The sequence below is a fragment of the Vulpes lagopus genome, chromosome 11, assembly GCF_018345385.1.
Source record: "Vulpes lagopus strain Blue_001 chromosome 11, ASM1834538v1, whole genome shotgun sequence".
In the NCBI taxonomy this organism is placed as follows: domain Eukaryota; kingdom Metazoa; phylum Chordata; class Mammalia; order Carnivora; family Canidae; genus Vulpes; species Vulpes lagopus.
The window spans coordinates 43,060,033-43,087,409 of NC_054834.1; the positions used below are offsets into that span (position 1 = coordinate 43,060,033).

The 27,377-nt window shown below is 36.7% G+C and overlaps 1 protein-coding gene across 3 annotated transcripts; it reads left to right on the forward strand.

The window, feature by feature from the left end:
* The first annotated feature begins 2,052 nt into the window (after positions 1 to 2,052).
* On the forward strand, positions 2,053 to 27,377 carry RGS13 (regulator of G protein signaling 13). 3 transcript variants are annotated; one of them, XM_041722689.1, is made up of 6 exons: positions 2,053 to 2,189; positions 3,483 to 3,552; positions 9,208 to 9,276; positions 12,795 to 12,856; positions 25,095 to 25,261; positions 26,483 to 27,377. In XM_041722689.1, the coding sequence occupies exons 3-6, from the start codon at positions 9,212 to 9,214 to the stop codon at positions 26,666 to 26,668; spliced, it is 480 nt and encodes a 159-aa protein (XP_041578623.1). In that variant the 5' UTR covers positions 2,053 to 2,189; positions 3,483 to 3,552; positions 9,208 to 9,211; the 3' UTR covers positions 26,669 to 27,377. The 3 variants fall into 3 exon arrangements, with proteins under 3 accessions (XP_041578623.1, XP_041578624.1, XP_041578625.1); XM_041722690.1 differs by lacking the exon at positions 3,483 to 3,552 and adding an exon at positions 2,656 to 2,720 and having other exon boundaries at positions 2,055 to 2,189; XM_041722691.1 differs by lacking the exon at positions 3,483 to 3,552 and having other exon boundaries at positions 2,065 to 2,189.

Below are 27,377 nucleotides of genomic sequence, written 5' to 3' on the forward strand. Positions count from 1 at the left end.
TGGACACATCAGATTGTCTCTCCTATGTGGGAATGAAGAACATTGGCACAACCTGCTGCCTATTGGATACATTTAACTGAAGAACTCACCAGTGTCTATGAGTGAATTTACCAGTGGTTTATTTTGCTTCTAGAATATATTTTAAAGTATTATATAATAATTATATATTAAATATTTTATTATGATGTTAAAGTGTTATGTGTTAGTGTTAGTTATATATTTTAAGTACTGTATTATTAAAATATATAGAATATATTAACAAGTTCATAGGATACTGTGAACAAATGGCAACAACTATAGAAGCTAACAGGATGCACTGTGAATATCTGATTTCTTAAACCACCACCAATAATGAATTTCTAACAGTTCATTCATGTAAAGAAGTTCATGGAGAATTTTAACCATACAAAATGAGTAAATATATTTTTAACTTTGCACATTTGAACTTGTGTTACTTTGGTCTTAGTTGGGCTGAAACAGAGTAAAAACGCACAAGAGTAAATAAATAGATCACAGTTTATCAAAGACCACCTTTTACAGGAAAGGGCTTTCCCACACTGCACCAATGAAAGCTCCGTGATCCTGTTACCAGCCCTTCCCTGACATCTCTGAATCTGTCGGGTCCACCTACGTACTGAGGATTACATTACTCTGACCCCATTAATTCCTAGCCTGCCTTTTCCCAGAGAAGCCAAAAAAGCTTAGATATCTGCCACAAACATCTTGTTCTGGAATTCTTCTAGGACTGCCTTTTGCCCAACTATTGTGTGACTCTTCACTCTGTGGCTTTTTTGCTCTTCAGCCCTGTTGATACCCAATTTTCACTCCGTAAAAGATGCTCATGTTTTATTCTGTTCAGCAATCTTTCCACTGGCACGCTTACCGGGGGTGACTTTCAGAATCATCCCTCCAGCTCCTTGTACCCAAACCAAGAGAAAGAGGAAACATCCCTGAATCTCAGGCACAATGCACACAATGCCCGGAGAAACTCCCAAATGTCTCGACATAGGAAAGGAATTGGAGAACTAGAAGTCAATGAAAATGACTTCTATCAGCAACCAACCAACCTAGATCTTTCACAACTACTCCAAACCTCGCCCTCCACTTCCTGTATCTACTTAGCTTCTGATTTTCTGAAGCTTGTCTGCCTTTTCTCATCCTAGACTTGGCCTCTAGATTTGATAGATTCAATTTCTCTGGGTTTGGATCTCAAAATCATGAAATACAAGTAAAAATAATCTACCTTATTAGGCTCTTAAATACTTTCAGAAATACTCTACCAACCATATTCTGATCCCCTTTCTTGCTGTTTTATTCTAGCTTTTCTTAATTCCCACCACTCTGTTTCTCTCTCTGTCTCTGTATGTGTGTGTGTGTGTTTGTGTGTGTGTGTCTCTCTCTCTCTCTCTCTCTCACACACACACACACACACACACAGAAGTTAGATTAAACATAGGACAAGGGTATTAATCTCACCATACTCTGCATTCATTAATCCTCATCTGGAGCTCTGTGTTCAGTTCAGATTTGAACAGGTATATTAACTGAAGAAGAGTGGTGAATCCAGCAATCATCCTATGAGGATCAACTAAAGGAACTAGAAAGGTTTAACTAGAAAGGACACCTCTTTAGAACCTTCAGTTATTACAAGACTTAGGAATTTGACTAATCTAAACAGATTGATTTTAATAGTTCTCAAGAATTTAATAACAAGTACTTGCAGGCTTAGCTTGCTCCTTGATTTTCAGTTCTCTGTTTTGTAAAAGGCAGATTTTACTTTAAGCTAAACTAGAAAAAATTTTTCTAGAACCAGGAAAATTGATTATTTTGGAAAAAAATGTAATATTACATTGAAAATTTCATGGAGCTACTGCTTCCAATCATCTGATCACTTTAGATGGGCTGATAGTGTTAGATAAAACCTCTATATCAGCAATGTGTTGGAGTCTCACAGCACTACTTTACATATTCAACAAAACCTCTCTTTGCATAGATACGTGTGTAAAAACAGAACATTCATAGAGAGGGCAGGGTGCCATCAAAGGTGATTATAGGGACAGTAAAGTTCTTTTATGCCAGGAAAAATAAAATACTGGGTGTCTAATGGAGTTTCAGAACCTGATATCAAAAAGGATCATACAGATAGAAAATAAAATTTAGCATGCTGGACCGTTCTACAGAATATATTTGTAAGTATGAGATTCTATAGAAGAGTGGATGAATAACAATAATGTTGACTTGATATAAATGACTAGGGGATGTTTACTTTAAGAGAGGGGCTGCTAGAAGTGTTAGATTTCTACTAAGGAAAACAAACTACTAAACACATGTTTGCCTGGCCTAACCTCTCTATACTTTAAAAATACTACAGTCATACATGCATAAATGAAACTTCTAAATTGTGCAGCAAAAGAAATATTACAGATTTAGAGTATGGTCTTTCATTTTATGTGGTTTTTGGTGTGTGTGTGTGTGTATGAAAATGGATGTATATGTTTAGATAAGGATATATTATAAAATCAGATGTCTCAGAATTGTTTGCTTCAAAATCATGCATTTTCAAATAATTAGTTCCATCATTTAATTAGCTGTACTGATTCCGGGTATGGATTGTTGCAAGGCTTACATGAAGCAATGTGAATTTTGATTTTACAGAATTTCTTCATTCCTTAATGTTATGCCTAAGCACAACTACACACAAATTACTTGCTTTTTAAAAGGTAAGAATTTTACGTGTTTTGGCAAACAAAACCTCACTAAAATGTAAATTGCTCTAGGTTTTTCTAAATTTTATGTGCCATTCTATATAATAAATACATTTAAATGCAGATGTTATATTGAACAGAATGAATTTATCAACTCTTGTAAGAAAATAAAAACGTTTAAATATGTGGAAAGATGAAATTTAAGAAAATCCATTTATTTTCACATTGCTTTGAGAAAGATTTCATTTAAATGCTACAGAAAATGTGGATCTATTCTGGCACAATACGTATCTAACTCAATTCGTCACTAAAGTATTTATAATCACTCTAAAAATTAGTATAGATGAAATTATGGTTTCTTTAAAATAATCAAGAAAACATTGGAGGCAAAATCATTTTGGAGACCTAACTGTTCTAAATACTCTAAGCTTAGAGTATAAAGGTGCATTCTAGTTTTATCAAGAGGATATGGAGAAAATTTAAAAGGTAGGCAAATTAATGCATAATACTAACATAAGATAAAAAATATTTAAAGAAAAACCAATGGAAAATACAAATAAGAAACAGGAATTTTTACAATATCAACCCATGAAATTAATAAAATTTAGTTAGGAAGTTAAACTAAAAATAAGGATAATCGTAATCCAGCACTTACAAAGTGAAAAAATTATTTACTTAGTATATAAGACAAAGTATTTATAGACATATTTTGCCAAATATGCATTCTCTGGGAAGTACACAGTAATATTTTTGGCTTTGTTATTATTTTCTTTTTAGGTCAATGGAATTTTTCCATAATCATACCACTAACATGAGAAAAAAATGATTACTATTGATTTGAAACTTGGTGAGTTTCTCCAATTTAAATCAATTCTATATCAAATCTATATCATTCTTCCCCAGAGAACTCTCTTTTTGCCAAAACAGAATTTTAATTCTGTGGAATATTTTGGGCTAATTTTTATTTTTGCCAGTAAATGACCACACATGATCTAATTCCAAGTAAATTTGTTAATTTACTTTTTTTTTTTGGAATTACCAAAAACATTTCTTAAAACTTCTCAATTATAAATGTGAAAATAATTCATTCTGCCACTCTAAATTTTGGTATTTTGATGCAGATCTATTACTTAATGATATATTCTGTTGAATGAAAGATTGCAGATATTTCTTTTCAAACCACTAGTTATTTTTGGAAACTCTTTGTCCTCAGACTTAAGTTTATTTTCTCCATTTTGCCAGACAAAATTCCAAAGGCTATCTTTTCTCTTTTCATTTTAGAGGCATAAGAATTTTAATTTCTATTCCTTCATCTACTTTCCATATTCCAAAATTAGTTTAAAAGATTTTGTTGGGTTTTGTCTCCTTGTTTAATTTCCTTTTTTTCTTCATGTTTAAGCCTTAACTATAATTTTCAGAAGTGTTTTGGCTAGAAGTCATAAGCTCAAGGGGCCAATCTGGTTTATTAGGAGCTAAGTTAAATATTTGTGAATTTATCTCTTGGTTTCAATGTAGAAGGAAGCATTATGAGGACATGGAGAGTGTTCTGTGGTATTTTAACAAAGAGGTGGTGTATGGTGATAAAGAATCCTGGAGTAAACAGAGAAGAGAGGTGCAGTGGACACTCGGTTTCTAAAATATTAGAAGATGGGTAATAGGGCTCCAGCCAGTGCGCAGGGACATGGATCAGATCTCCAGCACTGGGACAGCCCCCCAACAAGTTCCTTTTCTTTAATGGACTAGAAAACCAAAAAACTTTGTGAAACAAGACTGCTCTGTGATCTGGTTTCTGCATAATACATCCTTTACATAATTCTATCACTAAATACTTTATTTCATATTTTATGTCATCACAATCTATTGGCATTCTACAATTTAATCAATTTGTAAATGTTTGACTTAGAATAGTAAACAACAATTTACACATGATTATCAAATAGCATTGGAACATAACACTTCAAGGAATTTATTATCTACTAGGATTATAGAAGTCAGAAATATAAATAACATTATTTTCAGACATTTATATTTATATTATCCTCTTTTTCCAATCTCACTCAACTAAAGAGCCACTCGGGCTAGAGAACCTCCCTCAAAACCAGTCATGTAGCTGGACACAGGGCTGCTGTTGGTCTATACAGAGCCTTTGCTGGAATTCTAAAAGATAGCCTTTCCACCACATGGATGAAGCCCCACTTGGAGGCTGACAGCTTGGCAAGGGCATTGTGGGTAGATCTAAGCCCCTTCTCTCCTCCAGACCAGATGTGTCCATAGAGGAGACAGCCTGCATACTCTAAGGAGTAGCTCTGGCTGGGCTGTCCTCTCAGAGCTCTTCTGGTCAAACAAATCTTTGCTGGCAGCCTTGTCCCTTCAAAATGATACACACATCCAAAAGTGTCTGACTTGCTATAGGAGATCCAGCTACTTCTAAAGTTGGCAACTCAGCTATTAATATAATGTGTGAACAATAGAAATGTAGGAACACACAGTACAAATGAAAAGAAGGAAGATTTGCAGGAGAGCATGAGAACACACTGAAGAATGGATAAGGTGAATTGGAAGGCTTCTGACGTCTGAGTTGAAATTTAAAAAGAGGAAGGAATGCAGTCTGACAGAATGTGTGTTTCCTGTGCATACAAAAGAGTTTAGGAAATATTTCCTGAGTGACAGAGTGCAAGAAGCTGAAGGAAGATCAGATTATAACTAGAACAGAAAGGTTTTACATACAAGCATTTTTCTAATCCTTACAATTCCATTTGAGAGACAAGGTAATTAAGAATCTAAGAATATATTGACTATGCCCAAGGTCACGCAGCTAATAAGACCCTGTACTCACGGCCCTGTTTGTTTGGCTTCAGAGCCTAGAATGATTATAAAATACTCGGTCACCTGTCAAGAGCTACGGGAACCCCCTAGACGTTAGTGCATCTGGAAATTACTTTACCTTTGTCATGCTTCTGACCTCAGTGGGTGTTGCATACTAAGACTGTCCTGCCTTTGCCAAAGAATTCCATCAGAATTGTTTAAAAGTATTTATGATACCTTGTCAATAGACATGGATTGTAGTTACAGAAATCATTCATGTGTGCATGTAGCTCTAATATATTAAGAGAGTAGGTAATGAGATATAAAAAAAAATATAGTGTTAAATATAGTAGGGAGGGGAAAAAGTCAAGCTACAGTGGAAGACAGGGATGACTAAACTGACACATGATGAAAGGGACTTCTTTACCAGCCTCCTACTTAGAAGAGAAGGGAGCCATTGGGTAACTGCATCTTAGAAGTGATTATAGGCATAAAGAATCTTACATTTTAAATCAGGGTCTAATTATGCACAAGATCAGTTATGAAGAGCTAGTCAACATAAGAGGTTTCTTAGCTTCAATTATTTCAGTGTTAATCATCTTTGGTCAGATTTATCTTTCTAACAAAATATATGATTTTCATCACACTATTATTTAAAGACCACAGTGAATTATTATTACTACAACAGAATAGAATCCAACATTTAAAACCATCCAGATTCTAACTGCTCACATAGTTATTCTTATAATCAACTCTCTTTTTTGCTTAAATTAGTTTGAATCTATATTCGTAATCACAAGTGTCCTAACTTTTTTTTCCTGTAGATAGATAGACTTAACTACTCTGTCCTTTGTTCCTCCTTATAGTAAAGACTCATACAGAAAATGAAGTCCATCAGACCACAACACCCATAAATTCTTATACCCAAACCTGCAAATGTACTTATATCTACACCCATTCCAGTCACAAGGAAACATCCATTTCTTCCTCTATTTACACTTCTCCAACATTCTATCCCCCATAATCTGAATTCTAGTTCCTTTAAAAAAAATTTTTTTTTCAAAAACCTGAGAATCTATCGATTTTCCTCCTTTCTCCTATTTCTGTAACATCCTCCCAAGGACACTCACACTGTAGACTTTATGAACCATACACTTAGAGATGTGCAGGTCAGAATGGCCAGAGAGCATAGTCCTGTCTCTCTGTTACACTGTTTGGTTCATGGCTTTCATCAGAAGGGAAGAAGGCAGGGATGAAGGGAGGGAAAAGTAGAGAAAGTGCAGGTAGCCCTACATTTGTCCAGGTCTCCATTTCCTCTTGTTTCCTTCCCTCTTGCTTCTGCCCAACCTGTTCCACCAAAACCCCTCTCACTGTTCTTGAATGGCCTTCTTGTTAGCAAATATGACAGATATTTTTCAGTCCTTTGTTCTCTCTCTCTCTGTCTCTGTCTCTTTCTTTTGAGAGGGAGAGTGCGTGCATGTGCATGGAGTGGGCATGAGGGTAGGGAGAGGGGCAAAGGGAAAAGGAAAGAGAGAGAGAGAGAGAGAGAGAGAGAGAGAGAACCTTAAGCAGGCTTCATTGCCCAGCACGGGATTCGATCTCATGACCTGAGATCATGACAAACTGAAATCAAAAGTAGGAAGCTTAGCCTACTGATCCACTCAAATGCCTCCCCCCACTGCCTCCCCCATCCTTTTTTCCCTTCATCTCTTCCCAGAATTTTTGGGTTTTGTTTTGTTTTGGTTTTAAGATTTTATTTATTTATTCATGAGGGACACAGCGAGAGAGGCAGAGGGAGAAGCAGGCTCCATGCAGGGAGCCCAATGCAGGACTCGATCCCAGTACTCCGGGACCATGCCCTGAGCCAAAGGCAGATGCTCAACCACTGAGCCACCCAGGTGCCCCCATCTCTTCCTGGCTCTTAACACTCAATTGACTAGTCTTTGCTTTTGGAGAACTCATTCCTTGGTTTCTGTGATACCACATCACTCTGATTGTCCTCCTGCAGGCTCCACTTTTTCAGTGTGTCTCTGAGTCATCTGTCTTGGGCCATCTGCTTTTCTCAGTTCATATCCTCTTCCTGGACCATCTTATCTTTTCTTTTGGTTTCTCCTATGTGTTTTATAAAAACTGCCACCTTTATCTTGAGGTCAAATCTTTCATCCGAACTCGTTTCCTTCTTTTCTCCCACCTTTCATATCCAGTACATCAAGCTCTCCCCCACATCTGCAGTCTGTCCTGTTCCCTCCATCTCTCGTGCCACCTTCCTAATCTAAACCTGTAACACCCTCACCTGCACTCCTGGAGGTATCCTGGAGGCTGTCTCCTAATTACTCTTCTGAAATCCATCCTTGCATCATTACAATCAATTCTACTCACAAAACCAATCTCAAATGTTAGCATGTCTATTCCATATTTTAAAACCCTCGATGATTTTCCAACTCCTAACTATGAAATTGATGATGTGTATGGCCTAACATGTTCAGCTTTTGCTATCTTCCAACTTCATTTTTCATCGCTTTCTTGCTGCCGTAAGCATTTTTTAACATGATTACTGGTCCTGTCTTAACTTTCTAGCCTATTCTCTCAGTTTTTTCCCTGCCATATTCTAGATTCTTGTGATGACTACATTCCTTTCATTTCCTCAATTAGGACATGACCCATTGCCCAAGCTGCCCTTCATCCCCTTTGCTCAGCACATTCCTGCATGTCCTATAGGTTCCAACTCAGCTATTACTGTACTGGGATGACATCTTTAGCCACCCCCAAGTCTGGCTAGGTTCTCCTCCTGTGTGTACTTATGGGCCACTGAACTTCCTGTCTCAAAGTCCCCATCACATGGATTTTAACTGCTTGCTAATGAGGACAGGAAGAGGAAAAAGACAGGATCTACATAGATCACTGGCAGCCAGAACTTGACACATAACAAATGTTCAACAGATGTTTTGATTGAATCAATAAAGACTGATATAAAAACTCAGTTATCCTTAATAGTTCATTATGTGTAAGTGTGCATATATGTTTAGCAAAATATTTCCAGCTCTCATTATAAATTGAAGATTTAATTATTAATACATTTTTGAGTCATTTTCTCAAAATCCTGAAATTAAAACCTCTGTAATGTATATTGTTATATAAAGCCTGGGCTGAGTAAACTGTACCTGAATTTTAAGCCACGGTTATACTGCCAAGAGTGGAGAAAACCGGTAAACAACACCCTTCTCAGAGCTCACCTTTACGGAATCTTATTCTTTATATAGCTACTTAGGCCATTGTGACTAATTACAAAGAAGTAAATTCTTGTTCGATATATTGAGAGATCTTTCTAAAACTAAGAGTTACCCAAAAAAGAGAAGACTCAGGAGTTGAATTCATTGTCAGTAGGCCTTAAAGAGGAAGGTCTTTCTCAGTAAGCTGTATTTTTTTAAATACCACTTAAATGCCATGGATAAGTGGCCCAGATGGGTTCTAAAGTCATAGCTCTACGTACTTATATTTCCAGAAAATCTTTACAAGATGAGTTATTTTATTTTTCTCTCTCCTCCCCCACCCCCATGAGTGATAATATTCCATTAATTTCAAAAACCCAAGCTTATTTTTTCATGACTTATAATTTTGTGTGTTCCTGAGACATTGCTCTACCACATAATTATTTTAAATTATTAAATTATACTAAGATTATTCTGTATTGCTTTAGAAAAATGAGCAGGCAAAATTGTTGGATTTGCAAGATGTGCGGAGATGAATCTAAGAGGCTTCCTTCAAAGTAAGTAGCATTTACATTCTATAGCCATTCTCATGCATATTTATCACATGATAAATAGGTGTACATTTATTCAACTGTTAATTTAATATATTTTGTTCAGAGAGTAAAATTTGCATTTACACATGAGTAATTCCACCAGAAGAGCAATCATGTATTATGCTAAGGTTTCATTTTCATTATTTATGGTTTACACTTGAGAATTAAACAAGTTTAATGCTCGTACAGGGTCTATTCTGAATAACTACTGTTAAATTTTTTTTGTGGTTTTATATTTTTATGCTAAAATGAGATTCCCTATCCAAAATATTTTCGTGATTCAAACCCTCTGTCTACAAAGTGCCAGATACTTCATGTCTAGTTGGAAGAAGGGAGATTGGTAGGGTCACTAAATGCTTACCAAGCTCCCGAGTTTCTTGGATATTTTGCCAAACTAAAAACGTAGCCATTTGGATGGGAACAGTGACTGCTAAAATGGAAAGCGTAATGCCTAAGAAGGGTAATAAACCATTTGATTGGTTTTTCCACCTCAAGGATTCCCCCACTGGGGATCGCTGTCTGTTGGCTTAACCAGACCTGGATTAACCAGGTCCATGTCGGAGTGCTCAATCCTGGCCACATCTCCCTTGCTCTGGTCAGAGCTGGATGCCAGCAGTACTAAAATGTCCAAAAATACTTACAAGCATTTGTGCGAGGTGGGGAGGTGGCTGCAATGGTGGTAGAAGAGACAGTAAGACCCAAAGTTCACCATTCTAAACAGGGGAAGCTGCTGTACTGAACGGGTATGTGCAGGAAGGGAGATGAAACAGAATAATTTGGGAATAGCTTCTATCTCTTCTGCTGATGACTCCCAAGGAGAATCACCACTGGGGCTTGCATTTCTTTCTACTTGCCTTGCAGACCCACCATCAGGGAAAGGGGAAGCCAAGGAAAAAGAGAATTCACATTCATGGAAATCTGGTCATTTTATAGGTGCTTTACATTCATGACCTTCTCTAATTTTCAAGATAATTTTGAGAGATGGGTCTTATTCCCATTTTATGTATAATACAACTAGGGCTCAAAGATTTTAGGTAAAACCAAAAGCTATTAAATGCAGCACTAGAATTCAAACTCAGGACTATCAGACTCTGAGCACCCTACAGTCTTATTTCCACAATGACATGAGGGTCTCAGAATGCTCCCCTATCTGGTATCCACTGCTTTTATTAGGAAATCTGGGTGGGTGAGGAGACAGAGACGTTTAGAACTACTCTCATACGGGCACCTGACTAGCCATGGGACAAGATGAACTTGAGAAAAATGTTACAAGCAAAATGGGGTTAAACCAAAACCAAATTTCATTTCACAACTTTAACTCCGACCGTAATCACTCCAATCATGATCTATCTTCACAAATCTCATGAATTTTAGAAAAAGAAGAATTCTCTCACCAACAAAGTACCAATGCTTTATTTTAAGGTAAAACAAGACAATGATAGCATCTTTGCTCATGTAGTAGATTTTATTTTTTCCTATATAATGGGAACAGGTGAACCAGAGAGACATGCCACATACCTTGCCTAGGACTTACCAATTCACTGGATGGAAAAGGTTACTTTAGGTTACTGTTTTTAAAGTTCTAATAAGAGAAAAGAACAGTGAGTCAGATACCATTTCATGGAAATGTTTTTTGCAAGCAACCCTGACAGCAGTATACTGTTAAGCCTCAGGACTGATGCACATAGTCTACCTAAAACTGGCAAGGGCCATCTGAATTTGTAGAAAACAAAAGATATTTGACCTTTTAAAGACTCCTGATATGTTTCCATGTTCTAGGTTATTTTTTAACCTCTTTAACTAATCTTCCTTCATTGTATGAAGTACCTCCTAATGCTGATGGCTGTTCCCTCAACACCAATTATGGAGCTACCGCCATACCAGGTGTAGCCAATGGACGATGCTAGTTTGTATCTATAGCTATCTGATTATTTGACATTATGGAAAACAGGAAAATTAAGAGTGAACCAAACATAAACTGAAACAATCACAAACAGAATGGCAATAAACACATGGAGTATTTTAAAGGCGAGAAAGTAAAATGATTTCTATGTAAGAATACATAGTCACTTGCCAATTCACCTCACAAAGCCCTGAAAAATGAACAGAAATGAAGCCTCAAAAGCAGTATCTTTCATAGATATTTTTGAAATTGTAAACGTTTTTTTATACCATTTGTTCACATATTATTCACAGTAACAGACATTCAAACCCTCAGCATGTAAAAAAAATAATTATAGCAACTAATAGAGAAAATATCTACATATAGTAGATATGGAGTTACTAACTTTATTATGTGAATGCATACAAATAGAGTTTGTGGATGAACTCTAAGATGTTAATAGTTAAATGGGAAAACACATTTGGTGTTAGCAGCACACAATGCAAACCCAAATGCGGTTTGACAATTTGAACCAAGAATCTTAAAAACGTACATTTCTTGACCCGCTTTAATTCTACTTCTACGAATCCCATAAGCAATTAGCAATCCTTAATCACAAATTTTTATGTTAAAAGCTGAAAAATAATCAAAATTCTCCTTGAGAATAATTATGTTAACTAAACAATGCCCTCTTGTAAAGGCACCTGGATGACTCAGTTGATTAAGCATCCCACTCTTGATTTCGGCTCAGGTCACGATCTCAGGATCATGAGATCCAGCCCCACATGCTCTCTGCTTAGAGGGAAGTCTGAAGATTCTCTCCTTCTGTACCTCACTAGCTTTCGAGGACTCTCCCTCTCTTTCTACCTCTCCCTCAAATAAATAAATCCTTAAAAAAAAAGAATGGCCCCTTGTAGAATACTCCACAGTGACTATCAATGACTATCAAATTTATAATTGTCATAACACTATAAGTGGACTTTAAGACAATTGTGATGACATATAAAAAGCTTATTAGAAGTGAACATATACATATATATGTGTATACACACAAAGTGTGTACGCACACAAACAAACTTGCAGAGTATGGATACTTCTTGGTTAAAAACACACAAACATACATAACAAAATATTAACAGTAGTAATTTGGGAATAGGGAAATTACAGGACTATGGATATTTATCTTTTAAAAATTTATTTCATCATATTATCAAGTTTATACTACTGACATGATTTTTTAAATTTTTAACCATTTAGAAAGTAAAAATAAAATGTAGAAGATCACAGAAAGATAAGTTTCCATCCAAAACCACACAAATAGTGGCTCAGTGGTTGAGTGTCTGCCCTCACTCAGCTCACGGCGTGATTCCAGAGTTCAGGGATCAAGTTCCACATCAGATTCCCTGCGAGGAAACTACTTCTCCCTCTGCCTATGTCTCGGTGTCTCTCATGAATAAATAAATAAAATTTTTTCTTAAAAAAATCACACAAATAGAGTACAACATTTTGGCATTATTTTCAAGATCATAGATTTCTATGTAGCTGAGCAAAACCTTGAGAATATTTTGGTGCAATAAGCACTTTTTGTTTCTTTTCAAAGCATTACTTTGGAGGAAGTACTACAGTGGGGCCAGTCTTTTGAAAAGCTGATGGCTACAAAATGTGAGTATTATGTATATTTCATCTTTGAATAGTCAGTTTTACTCCTAACAGGAAAAGGTGGCACTAGATGATGAATGCGTGCTCTCTTCTCACAGCCTTCTAAATGGCAACTGCCCCCTGTTAAAAAAAGAAAACCTGAAAATAGTTTGTCATGTCAACCACTATTATTATCTTTGGTGTTAATTAAAACAAGATTAGTCACTGCGAATATTTAGTTTTCACAAGTATATGTGTAAAATCCCTTGGAAAATATGCTTAAATCGTAACACATACAGAAATATACTGCCTTAGCATGGCCTTCTAAAGTTAGCATTTTAGAAAACTCAACAATTTGCTGCTCTTAGTGCTTTCAAAAGTAAGAATAAATTTGAGTCTTAATGTTCTAAAACTCCGCAGAGTTAGTTTTCAACTTTTTCAGTGTCTGATTTAAGTGGAACGTTATAGTTTTCAACTTTATCAGTGTCTGATTTAAGTGGAATGTTATAGAAGACTGCATATAGTTGTATATAAGTATCAACATTCACATGGTAATAAATGAAAGTTAACAAAAATGCGTATTAAGAGATAGAGTCATAGGCTCAATGCAAGCAACATGAAGAAGTATGTGCATTCATGGGAGCAGTCAGTTGTGTTTGGTTAGAAAACTGGGAAGTTGATAAACACCAGAAGACAGATACACACACAAAAAAATGTAGTAGGTACTCAAAGAAAACTCTTGGTTGCTGAATTTCGTATTTTTTTTTTAATGGAGTTTGCTCCCACCAAATGTTTCTTAATTTTTGCCTATAGACTTTTTTTTTATTGAAGTTCGATTGCCAACATATAGTATAACACCCAGTGCTCATCCTGTCAAGTGCCCCCTTCAGTGCCTGTCACCCAGTCACCCCATCCCTCTGCCCACCTCCCCTTTCACTACCCCTTGTTCGTTTCCCAGTTAGGAGGCCCCCATGACTTCTTTTTATTTGAGATTCCCTATTAGACTTTCTGTTAACATTTCCTCTGTTTACACCTATTGACTATGGAAAGGGAGTTAGCTGTGCTACTTGATTGATGGTTTGATTGATGGGATGTGCCAGTGGTAACTGGATAGAGTACTTCTTGTTACTTCTAGAGGTGGCCAGGCTTCTGGGACACTTCCTGCTCTCTGACCCAAGGGCCCCTCCTGGTATGGAGACAGCTATGTCTGTCTAACTCAGAGGATAATGGCCAGAGATGTGGACCCCTGGCTTCTCCTATAGGAAAACCTTCATCAGCTATTCTGGGAGTAACTTCATGGCCCTTCTTAGTCCTGGGACCCACACCTCCAGACTTGGGTCACTACCTGAATTCCCATTGATCATAAAAGTCTTTCTAGTAAGCATCTGAGGCTATGGTTTTCTTGTGAATCTCCCCTGGATTTTATTCTCAAGCATTCCTCATAGTTTGTGATCCAGTTTACCAGAGTGATTGTGAATTTTTAAAAATATTTTTGGGTCAATTTTAGGACACTGGAATGAGAAGAAGAGACAAAAGCATATGTTCAGTCAGCTGGATTGACTGATCCTCTGCTAAATAATTTTAATTTCAGTCCCAACGCTCTGCAATCCATGTTTTGCAACATTGCAGGTTAATCTCCCTCTGGAAGTTTCAAATTCTCCATCTGTAGCATGGGAATACCACCCATCTTTTCAGCATTACTGTTCAGGTTAGCCATAAATGCAAATTAGGCACACAATAATTGGTAGTTATTTTAATTAGTAACAAAGTGCATGTCTCTGAATATCATTCCTTTTTCTTTGCCGCTTACCAAAAAGTTCAAAATCTCTAACTTGGCCTTCAAGACTGTACCAAAGCTCTAATGCATTTTCCATGATTTACTGCAGCTCCACGCCTTCACATGACGCACCCTTCCGCTGGGGTGACCCTTGATCCATTTGCTACACCTGTGACGCACCTGCTCCAGGCTTCTACACAAAGTCCTCTGTCTACTCTGTTATCTGCCCATTGTGGCTAGTAAAATTTAGCTTTCACCTTTTCCCTGAAACCTCTTGGAAATACTTGTGCTCTCTCTTCTGTTAGTATCATTATTTATTCTGCTTCTAAGTACAGTTATTTAGTGTGCTGGGTTTTTTCCACAGGCGGTTTCTCAGTAGATCTTAAATTCCCTGAGAACACAGATCGTTGTGCGTTCACTTTTCATCTCCCGACCCAGGGACTCAGAATGTGCTTTGTATCTAATGGGCATGCAATAAATGTTCAGTGAATATATACAAGACAAATATTGGTAAGAAAAGATCAAAATACCAAGCCATATTATGTAAAACTTTCTGTGCCGGTCCTGAAGGCCTCATAAACAAAGTGAATAAAGTTAATTTGTTTGGTAATGATCTCAAGTTAGAGCTTAGCTAGAGTTAGCTATTTAGAGATCGAGTGTCATGAGAATAAGCAAAGTTTACAGAAAAGATGAGGACAGGAAGAGAGCATACCGCTCTTCATAAACATCGAAAAAGCAGCATAAGAATCTCTTGAGAAATTTAGTTACTGTGAAATTCATGTAAAAATTTAATAATCACATAATGAAAACAGGTGATAAAAACAATTCATTCTCTGGACCATCCAAACTAAAAAAAAACAAAAACAAAAAGCATTAAATGTGCCAGAGAATACAGTGTGTTTACGCTAACCAAGGAAACTAGTAAAATGCATTCTCTAGCTAAGATATGTAGATGTCTCTTTCTACATAGATTAAAAGACTGTTTCTAAGAACATGTAGTCTAAAAACCCATTTAGGAAGGAAATGTATTAAGCATGGTCTCAATGGATGAACAGGAATTGGTTTAAGAGATGTTTGCTGAATAGCCATTAAGTGCTAGCTATCACAATACAGTTAAATTCAACTTCCTCATGGGAAGAAGGGATCCAAGAAAATCATCAGTTTAAGAACAGAATCCCAGCAAAATTAAGACCTTTGCTAGAAACTAAGAATGCTAGTAATCTAGATGCTTTTTAATGATACATTATTGACAAGTTAACTTTTCAAAAACAGTCTGTGTGCTCAATATCAATTCACTAAATCTTAAACACTTGGATAGCAGCCAATGTGCTTGAAAAAAAATTCCATGTGTCCATGTACCACATGAAATAACATAACATTTTTCAAAACCTGAAAAATCTCCCAGAAGAGAACAAGGAAGCCTGCTATTGATAGCACATTAGGGTGAAGTGGAGAATGGTGATTGATGGAATTTCAAAGGCAAGGCAAACACAACACTTTTTAAAAATAGACTTTGACAACATTTCCACCAAAGGCTGTCTTAAGGGCTGACTAGCAAGATTTGGTTTGGTTTGGTTTGGTTTTTTGCTTCCAGATAAAGATGGTTTTATGAAGCTATCTATGCCTTTCCCGTGAAGAGCCTATTGTTAAATTCGACAGGCAGAAGGAAGCTCTAGATATAGAAAGAAAAACACAGACACATATTTCTTTGACATAAAATTACTTGTGAGGTCTAGTTAGGACAGCCTTATACAAGATCAGCACCCAAAATATATCAGCAAAGTGTGGCTTGTGACTGGAGGAAACTGTGTGGTTATGAACTGCCCTATGTAAATATTGAGAATCTGAGGGCTGCACAGATTGCTCCAAGAACTGCTAGGAACAAACTGCTTTGAGTTTTAGCGTACACTGTGAAGTGTGATCCCTGAGCAGTGAAGTATCTATTGAGTTCCAGCTATGTATGACATAGGGACAGAGGAAGTGCTTTCTTGAAGGTATCCACAATTAAAGATAAATAAAATATAGGTGTACCATAAGCAGTTTGTGAACTACAAAGAAGGGAGACTGGAAATAGCAGATAACCTTCTAAAAACCTAGTATGTACATGCTAAGGGGCGAAGATAATTGGGGAAAGATGGCAGGTCTCCTGGGAAAGCTTACAAGAGGCAAATCTCAGCTGGAACTTGATTCAGACTAGTGTAAAATGGTAAGGAAGTCTGACTGGCAGTATTTTAAAGATACTCAACTGTTTTAGAAGCCCAGCAGAAATAAATGCTTCTTTGAAGAAGAGATATACTCTGTAGGATCCCTCAGGATTTAGTGTAAAAATTGGTCTCATTAAGAAATCTCCATAATGAATTAAGCAGAAAGTACCCTGCAAAATTTGCAAATCTGCAGATAATAGAAAGTCCTCCAAGTTTCGAAACACCCAAGTGTTTAGGAAAGAGTTACATTATTTGTAAATGGGCATAAATGCAGTAATAAGTTTTTTAATGGATCAGAAAAAAATTGTCAGAACTATTAGTTATTAACTCATAAAAATATCTGAGAATTACCAAAAATATTTCCTTAAGTGTTGCTGGCCCAGAATACAACACTGCACTTCGAAATATCATCAAAATGTTAAGCATCACCAAGATGAAAAACCTAGTAGAAATCTATAGTTCTGATGACTAAATTGAGTAGAACTAGACATGCATTTGAAATGACAAGGGGACCAACAATTGCCTTATACCCTCTCAGGTTTGACAAACTTTACATCTCTACAAAATGGAAAGATTGCATGAAAAATAATCAAATCAAAATTTTAACTAATCAGTTTTATTTTTAATTTTAATTAAAATGACAGCAAATGATGCCAGAAAAAATATATATGTAAGTATATGTATGCCCTAAATCTCAAAAGATGAAGATAGACGTCTCTCACTGATATTTGAGTAAAGTATGCTTAATATAAATAGAAAGAAATTAAACTCCAACTAACTTGCCTGGATGATTCATTCAGTCCCTGCATGTGTCTGGTATACCTTCCCAGCCCCAGGACAGAGGTGACACAGATCCACAAGGTCACTTGTGCTCAACTCATCTGCTCCCTCTAGAGGGAGGAGATAGCCAAACAAGCAAATACATTGACGAATATATTAATTCCAGAAAGTGGTTAAGTGCTTTGAAGAAAATAAAACCAGGTAATATAGCAAAGAAAGGCAGGTATAAGAGGGCAGATCAACTGGGTGATTGGAGAACAATCATCAGAAGGGGTAAAATTTGACCTGAGAGCTGATTGATGAGAAGCAGCCAGCCAGTCTGGGATCTGGGAGCAGAGTGGCCCAAGCAGAGGAAAGCTATGTTCAAAAGGCCCTGAGATATGAGTGAGGTTAGTGTCTTCCAATAACCAAAGAAGTTCAGCATGACAGGAGTAAAGAGCCTTATTGGCCACATGAGCAATTTTAGCCTACAGATTAACCGTAGATGTGCTTTTAAAAGTACCCTCCAGGGGGTGCCTGGTGCTTCGGTCATTTAAGCCTGGGACTCTTGGTTTCCACTCAGGTCATGATCTTGGGGTGGTCAAATCCAGCCCGGTGTTGGGCTCCACGCTGGGTTAAGATTCTCTCTCTCCCTATCATTTTGCTTCTGCTCCACTTTCAAAAAAAAAAAAAAAAAGTACCCTCCAGTTTTCTTCTGAAAAAAAGAAGCAGAGAGACCAGTTGGAACGCTATTGCAATAAACCATGAAAACACTAGAAATCAGCAAGGAAGACAAAGCCAAGAGAATATAGCATAAAGACTAATCAAAGCCATTGGGCTATGGAGATCACTTAGAGGGAGAGTTCAGAGAGAGGAGAGGAGAGATCCAGAGATGGAGCTTAGGTGCATGCTAATATTTCCAAATCCAGAGAAGAGGAGGAATCAGCAAAGGAGATGGAAAAAGAGCATCAGGTGAGTTAAGGATGACCAAAACAATGCATCATCATTAAAGGCAAAGAAGGGCATGTTTCAGGAAGGGAGCTGTGAACTGTGTCAAAGACTGCTGAGAAGTCAGGTAAGATGAGGAAAGAACAGTGACTTTTGCTATGACAATATGGAAGTCAGTGGTGCCTTGACCGGAGTAGTTCCAGGGGTATGGGGAATGGATAGGACAAGAGGAAGCAAGGCAGAGAATGTAGGCAATTATTTACGTAAGTTTTGGGGCGAAGGTCAGCAGGGAAAACAGAAGAGACTAGAAGGAGACATGAGGTCAGTACTATGACTAAAGAGTCAATAGCCATTTTTTATTTTATTTGGGAAATACAGCAGCTTCCCTAGAGATGATGACAAACATTAGAAGAAAGTGATGACATAGAAGAGAGTGGGGATAATTTTAAGAGCAACAGAGAAATGAAAAGCCGTGGAGAAAGCATAATAAAACAGAAGCCAAAAAAAGAAGTGCTTGGACATTGTTTTCCTTTCAGGAGGCAAATTAGAAAGGACAGGTACCTGTGGAGGTGGGATGGTTGATTTGGTGGCGAGAAGACAAGGGAATCTCTCCCGGATTAAATCAGTGTTCTCAGTGAAGTCTGAGACAAGGTCATCAGCAGAGAGCTGAGGAGAGATGGGGGAAGGAGAAGATATGAAATAGTTTCTGGAGAGTTAAATAACCAGGATGTTATGGAAGGGTGGTAGATGACTGGGCAGTGTTGCATGCCCGCTTCAGATGTGCTGGGTGATTTCAAGTGAGAAAGGCCAGGTACCTATTTTTCTGTGGCCTCTTCAGTTTGCTCCAGAGCAGACATTCTAGGTAGGCAGGTGTTCTGAATCACAGAGTTTGCATCAACATTGATTTTGGTCAAAATCATCCTTCAACATATTGTCTATTTTCCTGCCTTTCTCAGTTCTCACAATTACCTGCACACAGCCTTGGAAATGCCAGGTTGGATACTATAGGACTGTCACACTGCTGAAGGCAACGAAGACTGCTCCAATTTACGCTGGCTGGAGCATCCGCATCCTGACACAAACCAGACATTAGAAGTTACTAATGGATGCTGTTGTTCCATCACATGCAGCCTGATGCCAGAGGCAGAGCCATTGCCTCTGCTCCCTTCAGCCGTGAGAGATTCCGTGCTGCTTGCTGTGGATTGGCAGCTTCCTATCACTCATTCTACCCTCTGCTAACCAGCTGCTGGTGCTGTGGTTCCCTTCAGCAGCCCTCATGTTCCCTACACCATCGCCCATAGCCCCTCCACCCAGGACTGTCTTCTCCAACTCCTCATGCACTTGTTCACCTTGCAGGGAGAAAAGCACAACAGCAAAACCTGGCCTCTTATTCACATCACCGTTCAATTAGTACTGTTGTCTCATTGTCAAAAAAAAAAAAAAAAAAAAAGTAACAACCTGCCAGAGAAAATCTCTGGTCTTTGGTGCTCCCTGGGTGCTAAATAATCAGGGCCCGCTTCTTCACTTCTCAAAACTTCTGGAGAATCACTTTCAAACACAGAAGCATGAGGAATCTGAAAGCCTTGATTGACAAACATTTGTTGAGTCAGCACTTACTGTAGGCTCTGGTGAAATGGAACCTTCCATATGAAGGTGGAACTGTGGTCCTGATTCACAAAGTGTGAGCCCATGGGTGGGAGAGTAATCAAAGTAAAGCGATGGATACAACAGACTGTGATGTAGGGTGAGGTGGAACTGTAATTAAAATAAGGTGAACCAGGTGCTATTTGTCAACTGACAGGAAACACTTATTTAGTGTGTGTGGGTGTGGGGGGCCCAGAAAAATTTTTCCAGGAATTGAGATACTTGGCCTGAGTCTTAGATCCGAGTAACAAAGCCCACCTCACAGAAGGAACTGCATATACAACAGCATGGGGATAGCACACAGCCTGGCCAGGAGCACAGCTCAGACAAAGAATGTTTCCAGAAGCGACAAGGGAAGAGAGGTAGAGAGCACCATATCCTCATGGGCCCTGTAGCCACTGCCAAGCTCTGGCTTTTCTTATTTAGGACAATAATGGGAAAAGATTGAAAGGTTACAAATATGGGTTGTGGCCAGATTTTTACTTAGAAGTTCTTCTCTGCTAAAAGTGCAAAAAAGATTGAAAGCAGGTCAGATAGATGAACTGAGGCTTTTTCAGATTAGAGATAGTTTACAGATATTTCTCAAAAATTATAAACAAAAGTAATTTGTAAGAAGAGAACAGAATATAATGCAATAAATGTAACAATGTCTTTCATATATGAAGAGATCTGAAAAAATCCAGAAAATACTAACAATGCAAAAAACATTACAAATGATTGCAATTCACAGAAAGAAAAGATAAGGTCGGTAAGAAAAAAAAAATGCTTAGGCATTAACGTTTTAAAATTTTTAAATTAAACAATTACAAGTCACTGGTTTTACCCCATCAGATTGGAAAAGATGGAGTGAGCAGACACTTTGACAATGCTGTTAGTAATGAAAAATAAGGAAATATTTCTGAAAGCAATTTTACAACAGGTATCAAGAATCTCCAAAAACATCACATCTGTCAAACTAGGAATTCCATTCTTTTAAGTTAATTCTAAAGAAATAATTACAGATACAAAGATCTATACACCGAATTTTCAATGTTGGATAATTTATAACACAAAAATGGGAAATGATATAAATATTGAATAATGGGAGGATAGCTAAATAAAATATTGGGTAGTCCTGCAATAGGGAAAGAGTGACACAAAATTGCTTTCAAGTATGATGCCAGGAGTTTATATGCGTATCTGTGTTTGTGTAGATGAATGAATATTAGTTAGGTAGAAAGTCAAACATTAACAAAGGATTGAAAGAATAAAGGGAAATATATCCAATTGTCAACAATCATTATTATCTTTGTTAGAAGTTTTCTGTATTTAAAAACAACTAGTACTTTGTTACTTTTAAAATAACACAGCAAAGAGAAGTTAAGAGAAAAATCTTAAGTGATTAATATCATAGAAGCCAAACTAGAGAATCCCGGTAAAGCAGATCTACTTTAAAACTTCACGTAGAGTCTAGTACAGTTATGGAATTTGTTATCCCAAGTGGTAGAGATTGAAAATGAAATAAATTTAAAATTTTTTTAGGCACATTTCTAATGAAAAACTGCAACATAGCGAAGCGTTCAGATTTAATTTACGGTGTAAGCTTTTTTCCCTCGCAGAAAACAGTCCTGGAACAGATGGGCCACTGTTCTGACTCAGCCAAGAGGAATGTCACATTTCCCTTCTGCATCAAGATACTGACACGTGTCACCTTGTGTGTCATAGAAATAGTAATTTCAGTGACTCACTTAAAGAGAACATCCTAGAGAGTCCCAAAAGCATCACTCTCATTCTTAAGAAAAAAACATGCGCTATATATGACATAAACCTATTTTTTCCATCTTCTCAATTTAATGAGCAATTCTGTTGTTTGTCCTTATTCACTCTGCTCAAGCAGAATCATGGTCTCTGGAGTGTAACACTCAGGAAGAAGTATCATTTACAACTTCAAAATGGGCTACTTTGGGCTACATTGCCTGATTTGGAAAAGGCTTTTCCACCTTTAAATTCACTTGCTGTCTGAGTCATTAGAAATTCTCAACTGAGCAATTCAGTTTCAACTTTAATAGCTACTCAGATTCCTGGAACATTTTTATACAAATGCGTTTTTAGCTGCTTACTTGACTAACTTACAAAAATTCTGGAAAATATACCAGCCATGTGAGTCTATTTGTTCTATGCACCAGAATCTTACCTGAAATATCAAAGAAGTTCAAGTGGCCCAGGTCAGCTTTCAGGTCCAGCTCAGGTTATGCTGCAGGAAAATACCACATTAAATTCCCACTATTACACAAGAAATGTTCATTTCTTGTTCATGTCACACAATGACTGGTTTCAGCTCCAGCTCTATTCCGTATCTTCATTTTGACCTTCAGACAAAAGGAGCAGTTCTTTTCTAGAATGTGACCTTCACATGACAGGTTGGAAGTGCAACAGCAGACCACCTGCTGAAACCTACCTAAAACCTTCTGCTTGCACCTGTACATGGCACTTTGCATGTATTTCACTGGCTAAAACAAATCCAATGGCAAGGCTGATATAAATGGAACATGAAAGTATAATCCTCCTATAAGAAGGTAGGAAGTAACTAATATTAATACTACAATCTACCTTATCTAATATCTATATAAAATATAGACTGCAATGCATGGATCGCTTCATGAGCAAAGGACTTGAGTATATGGAGGATTATTTGGCCAGCCCTAAAAGATCCTTCCTCCACTCAATCTGGAGAGAAGCTAGAGAAAGTTGATACAGATGCAGGAAGGTTCTGAAATGAAAATCTCTAAATATTTTACTATACAATTAAGCTAAACATAAATATAAACACAAATGCAGAATACTATAACATAAAATCTAATATTGGTTTCCAAGTCATCCTCTTACCACCCACCCACCCATCTGCTAAAGCCATCTGAGAGTAGCCTGATGACTGACTCTCACTCCAGGATCTATAGATTTTATCTGGTATCTCATTTTTCCCTGTTCCATAGCTCATTTCTTTATTTTAGGACTCTTATTTTCTATTCTTAATGAAGCATCAGTCAAAATTCTATTAACTACAAAGTATATCAAATTGCTTTTTCTTTTTTATTTTCTTAAGCAGAACTCTATTTTTTTTCAACACACACTGCAAATTATTGACTTTCAGCTTTACTCTTTAAGCCAGAAATGGCTTTTTGTTTTAATCTGGGGTTTTTTTTGTTTGTTTTTTGTTTTGTTTTGTTTTTTGTTTTTTGTTTTTGTTTTTTTGTTTTTTTTGGTTTGCCTCTCCATTCAGCTACTTCTTTAATAGGAACTCCAATTGCTATGGACATTGTCTCTGGCCTCAGCTTTCTGTGCCTGTGATGAGGCAAGGTACAACTTAAAGTTACTTAGGTGTGAAAATAAACTTCTTACTTGAAATCCATGGTCGAATATATTCCACCATTGGGTAGAAATAACTAATTGATATCATTTTCTATGTTATATTTTTATACATGCTTTATCCCCAACTCATTGGTCCTCTCAACTCAAGTGATGTTCCTTTCAAATATTTCTCACCCAATATCATGAAGGCTAGCTACACTTACTGGTAATAATGAGACATGCTCTAATTTTGTGTATTCCTAGGATAGCACGTTTCTTGCAAATTGCCAGTTCACCATAGCCCTAATCCTCCTTAGAGGGAATTTACCTCTATTTGAGTTTTTCTCTTGAATAAAAATATCTTAATTGTTATCTTTATTTTCATATTACTGCTGACAGAGCCAGTAGAAGCCAGGGAGTCAAAGCTTTCTAGTGCTAGAAAACTCAATCTAATCTCTTATGTGAAGATCTAGAAAAATTTAATTTTACATTTCTATTCCATCCGATTACCATTATATCTTATGATGGTGATCCTATGCTTGGCCGCATATTCAATGTGCCTACACACACATTGCTATTACTATCAGTTAAAAGTTACATTGTTTCATCATTTAGCAATTTCATTTCTCAGATATGCCAGGAGACTTCCTAGTCACCAAATGAAGTTCTATGGCTGTTCATCTTCGATACTAAGAATATTTGGTCCTAAAGATTCACATTAATATGTTGGATTTGTGAGACCTTGCTTAACCCTCCTCTAAAAATAGTGACTCAATCAGAAAAGCTCCTTCCATATGTATATCTCATCTACCCACCCCCAAAATGCAGTTTAAGACCAAAATTAAGGATGACCATCTGTCAGCATCAAGTGTCATTTGATGTCATGCTGCACATACTCATTGTCCTGTTCTCAATTTTGAGATAATTTCCAACACCCCCCAAAAAAAATTTTTTAAAAATTTCCAACACCCCATCTGAATTTCATTCTTTGCCTGGTCCTTCATTTTTAATTTGAACCATAAAGCGTGAATATGAAGTTAAATTTGTATTCCATTCATGTTCTCCTGCTCTGATTGGATATTGAGGAAACACTCCAGGCTGTACAACCTGATCAGTGTACTACTTCTATATGACTTGGATATTTTTCTTTTTCTTTCTTTTTTTGACCTGCCTGTTTAGATTCTAAACCTTGTTCTGACCTTCCAGTTTAAGGTTGAGGCCTTAGATTTTTCAAGTCAGTTTCATGGTCAGAGCTCTGTCCACTGAAACAACTTAAGTCCTGTTTTGGGGTCCTTTGGACCTTTCCTACCCTAGACCCATATGCATCAGTGGACATTTTTCTCTGAATGATTCAGAAGAAAGAAATGAAGGGATGACCACATCACTGACTGGCATTGTCAAAGATGTTTCAGATGGATAGATCTAAATGTGTGTGTGTGTGTGTGTGTGTGTGTGTGTGCGCATGTTTCATTATATAATATTCACTTGTTAAATAACTTGGAAGCTTTGATTCAGACTTTGGCTTTAACCTGTATTAAATATTGTTCAGATTTTGTAATGATATTGACCCACAAAAATAACCTGATTTCTCCATTACTTTTAGATGGTCCAGTAGTCTATGCTGCATACTTAAAAATGGAGCACAGTGACGAGAATATTAAATTCTGGATGGCATGTGAAACCTATAAGAAAATTGCCTCACGGTGGAGCAGAATTTCTAGGGCAAAAAAGCTTTATAAGACTTACATCCAGCCACAGTCCCCTAGAGAGGTAACTATGTGACAGTGATGGCTAATGGAAATGAGTACATCCCGGGAAGGGCTCCAATATCTGTGAAGCACACATATGTGCCAGCACTCCATATCCAGGATCTCCTACTACGCTACAAAGTCAATCTTGTTGACTTATTTTACAGATAAGAAACCTGAGAATCTGAGGAGTTAATTAGCTTTTTCAGTGTCACATAGCAGTCAAGTCAGAGAGTTAGGATTCAAAGTTAGGCCTGTCCAGCTCTAGAGCCTCTTCTCATTAAATTATCTTAAGTCCAATAAATAAATAAATAAATAAATAAATAATCTTAATTCCTTGAAAATTTTCTTAAAAAAAGAAGAAGAAGAAGAAGAAGAAGAAGAAGAAGAAGAAGAAGAAGAAGAAGAAGAAGAAGAAGTCCTTGTAAGAAGAACTGATTTTGCTAGAAGGAACTACAGATATCATACATGGGCAAGTTGACAGTACCAGTGGTGTTGGAAAAGTCTGTGACATCTCACTAAACTTACTGCTCACCTCATTTCCTAACCAGCAAATACAGCAAACATTCATATTGATATTACTGCCAATTACTTACAACTGCCTAACAGAATAAGTAATGAAAATTCTTGTCAAGGGGATAAGGGTAGATGATGATATATGAGATTCTTATCATGCAGGACAGTCCTACATTATTAACTTTTTCCTCAAAACTCTTATCTGGAAAATACTTAGTTTATTGAAATAACCACTTCTCTCCTTCATTTCTCCACTTCTTTTCACTCTCTTCCCATTTCAGGGCATATTCAGTGAAATCAACATTCATGACTACTAAGAAAGATAAACTTTAAAAATAGCACTAACTTCCCTTTTCCTTAAAAGAGGCCTTCACCTCATAAACTTCCTTGTTTGTAGACTCCACTAACAAACCAGTTGCATCTGCCTAAATAAGCAAGAGTTTCTGAGATTTTCCTGGTCTCGGGCTATGCGTTTTGTTTTGTTTTGTTTTGTTTTGTTTTGTTTTTTAATCTGAGATATGTAGGTGGATGTTTGGTTTTTAAAAAGCCACGTTTGTTTCTCATAAATCTTTTTAGATACCTATGAAATTCCAGACAAAATTACCCTTTCCACTAAAAGAAAAAAAAAAAGAAGAAAGAAAAAGGAGAGGGGGAAATAAATTAAACCTTTCCATTATCTATCTTCAATTATGCCTACTTATGTTCTACATGTAATTTCACTTTTCAGATTAACATTGACAGTTCAACAAGAGAAACTATCATCCGGAATATTCAAGAACCCACTCAAATGTGTTTTGAAGAGGCTCAAAAGATAGTGTATATGCACATGGAAAGGGATTCCTATCCCAGATTTCTAAAGTCAGAAATGTACCAGAAACTTTTGAAGACTATCCAGCCCAACAACAATTCCTAACTACCACTTAAAAGTTTAAATTGAAGATGGTGTATTGAAAGTACTGGCTTTGTTTTTTTAATTAATACACAAATACACACACAATCAGAAATAGAATAGGAATGAAATAGAAGAAATCAAACTATGAATTAATTTTTTCTAATTCTCAAAGAGAAACAGATTCCCAAAGGGATGGCCCTTAGAACAGTTATAACATGAAAAACACAATTTATGGGCATGCCTGTGTAGCTCAGTTAACATATAAGAAAAAGGAAGGTCTTCATGACACCAATATTATAAGGCTTGTACTGAGTAGTCAACTAATGGATATTTTCTTATTAATGAAATTTTGCTGTAATAATGCACAGATCAGTTCTTTTAAAAGTGGACTATACGAGTTGTCTCTAGCATGAGTGTATTCTAGAAATGGAGTGCTTGTAATAACCTTAATTAGTAGAGAGACTTAGTATTTGAAGTACAATCAGTGGTATAATATCATGAGCAATGAAAGATGTGTTCTTGAGATAGATTTTATCTGTAAAAATTTCCTCCTATTATATTAACAATTGAACTTCCATATCACAAATATCTTCTACATATGAAAAATTCCTGATGATTCTAAGCTATTAAGAATGTATAAAATTCTTTTTTATTCTTATGTTGATATAAGGGTAGAAAATGGTTCATACATTTTAAGTATTGTTTCTTCACAAGGTGAATTTATCGTGGT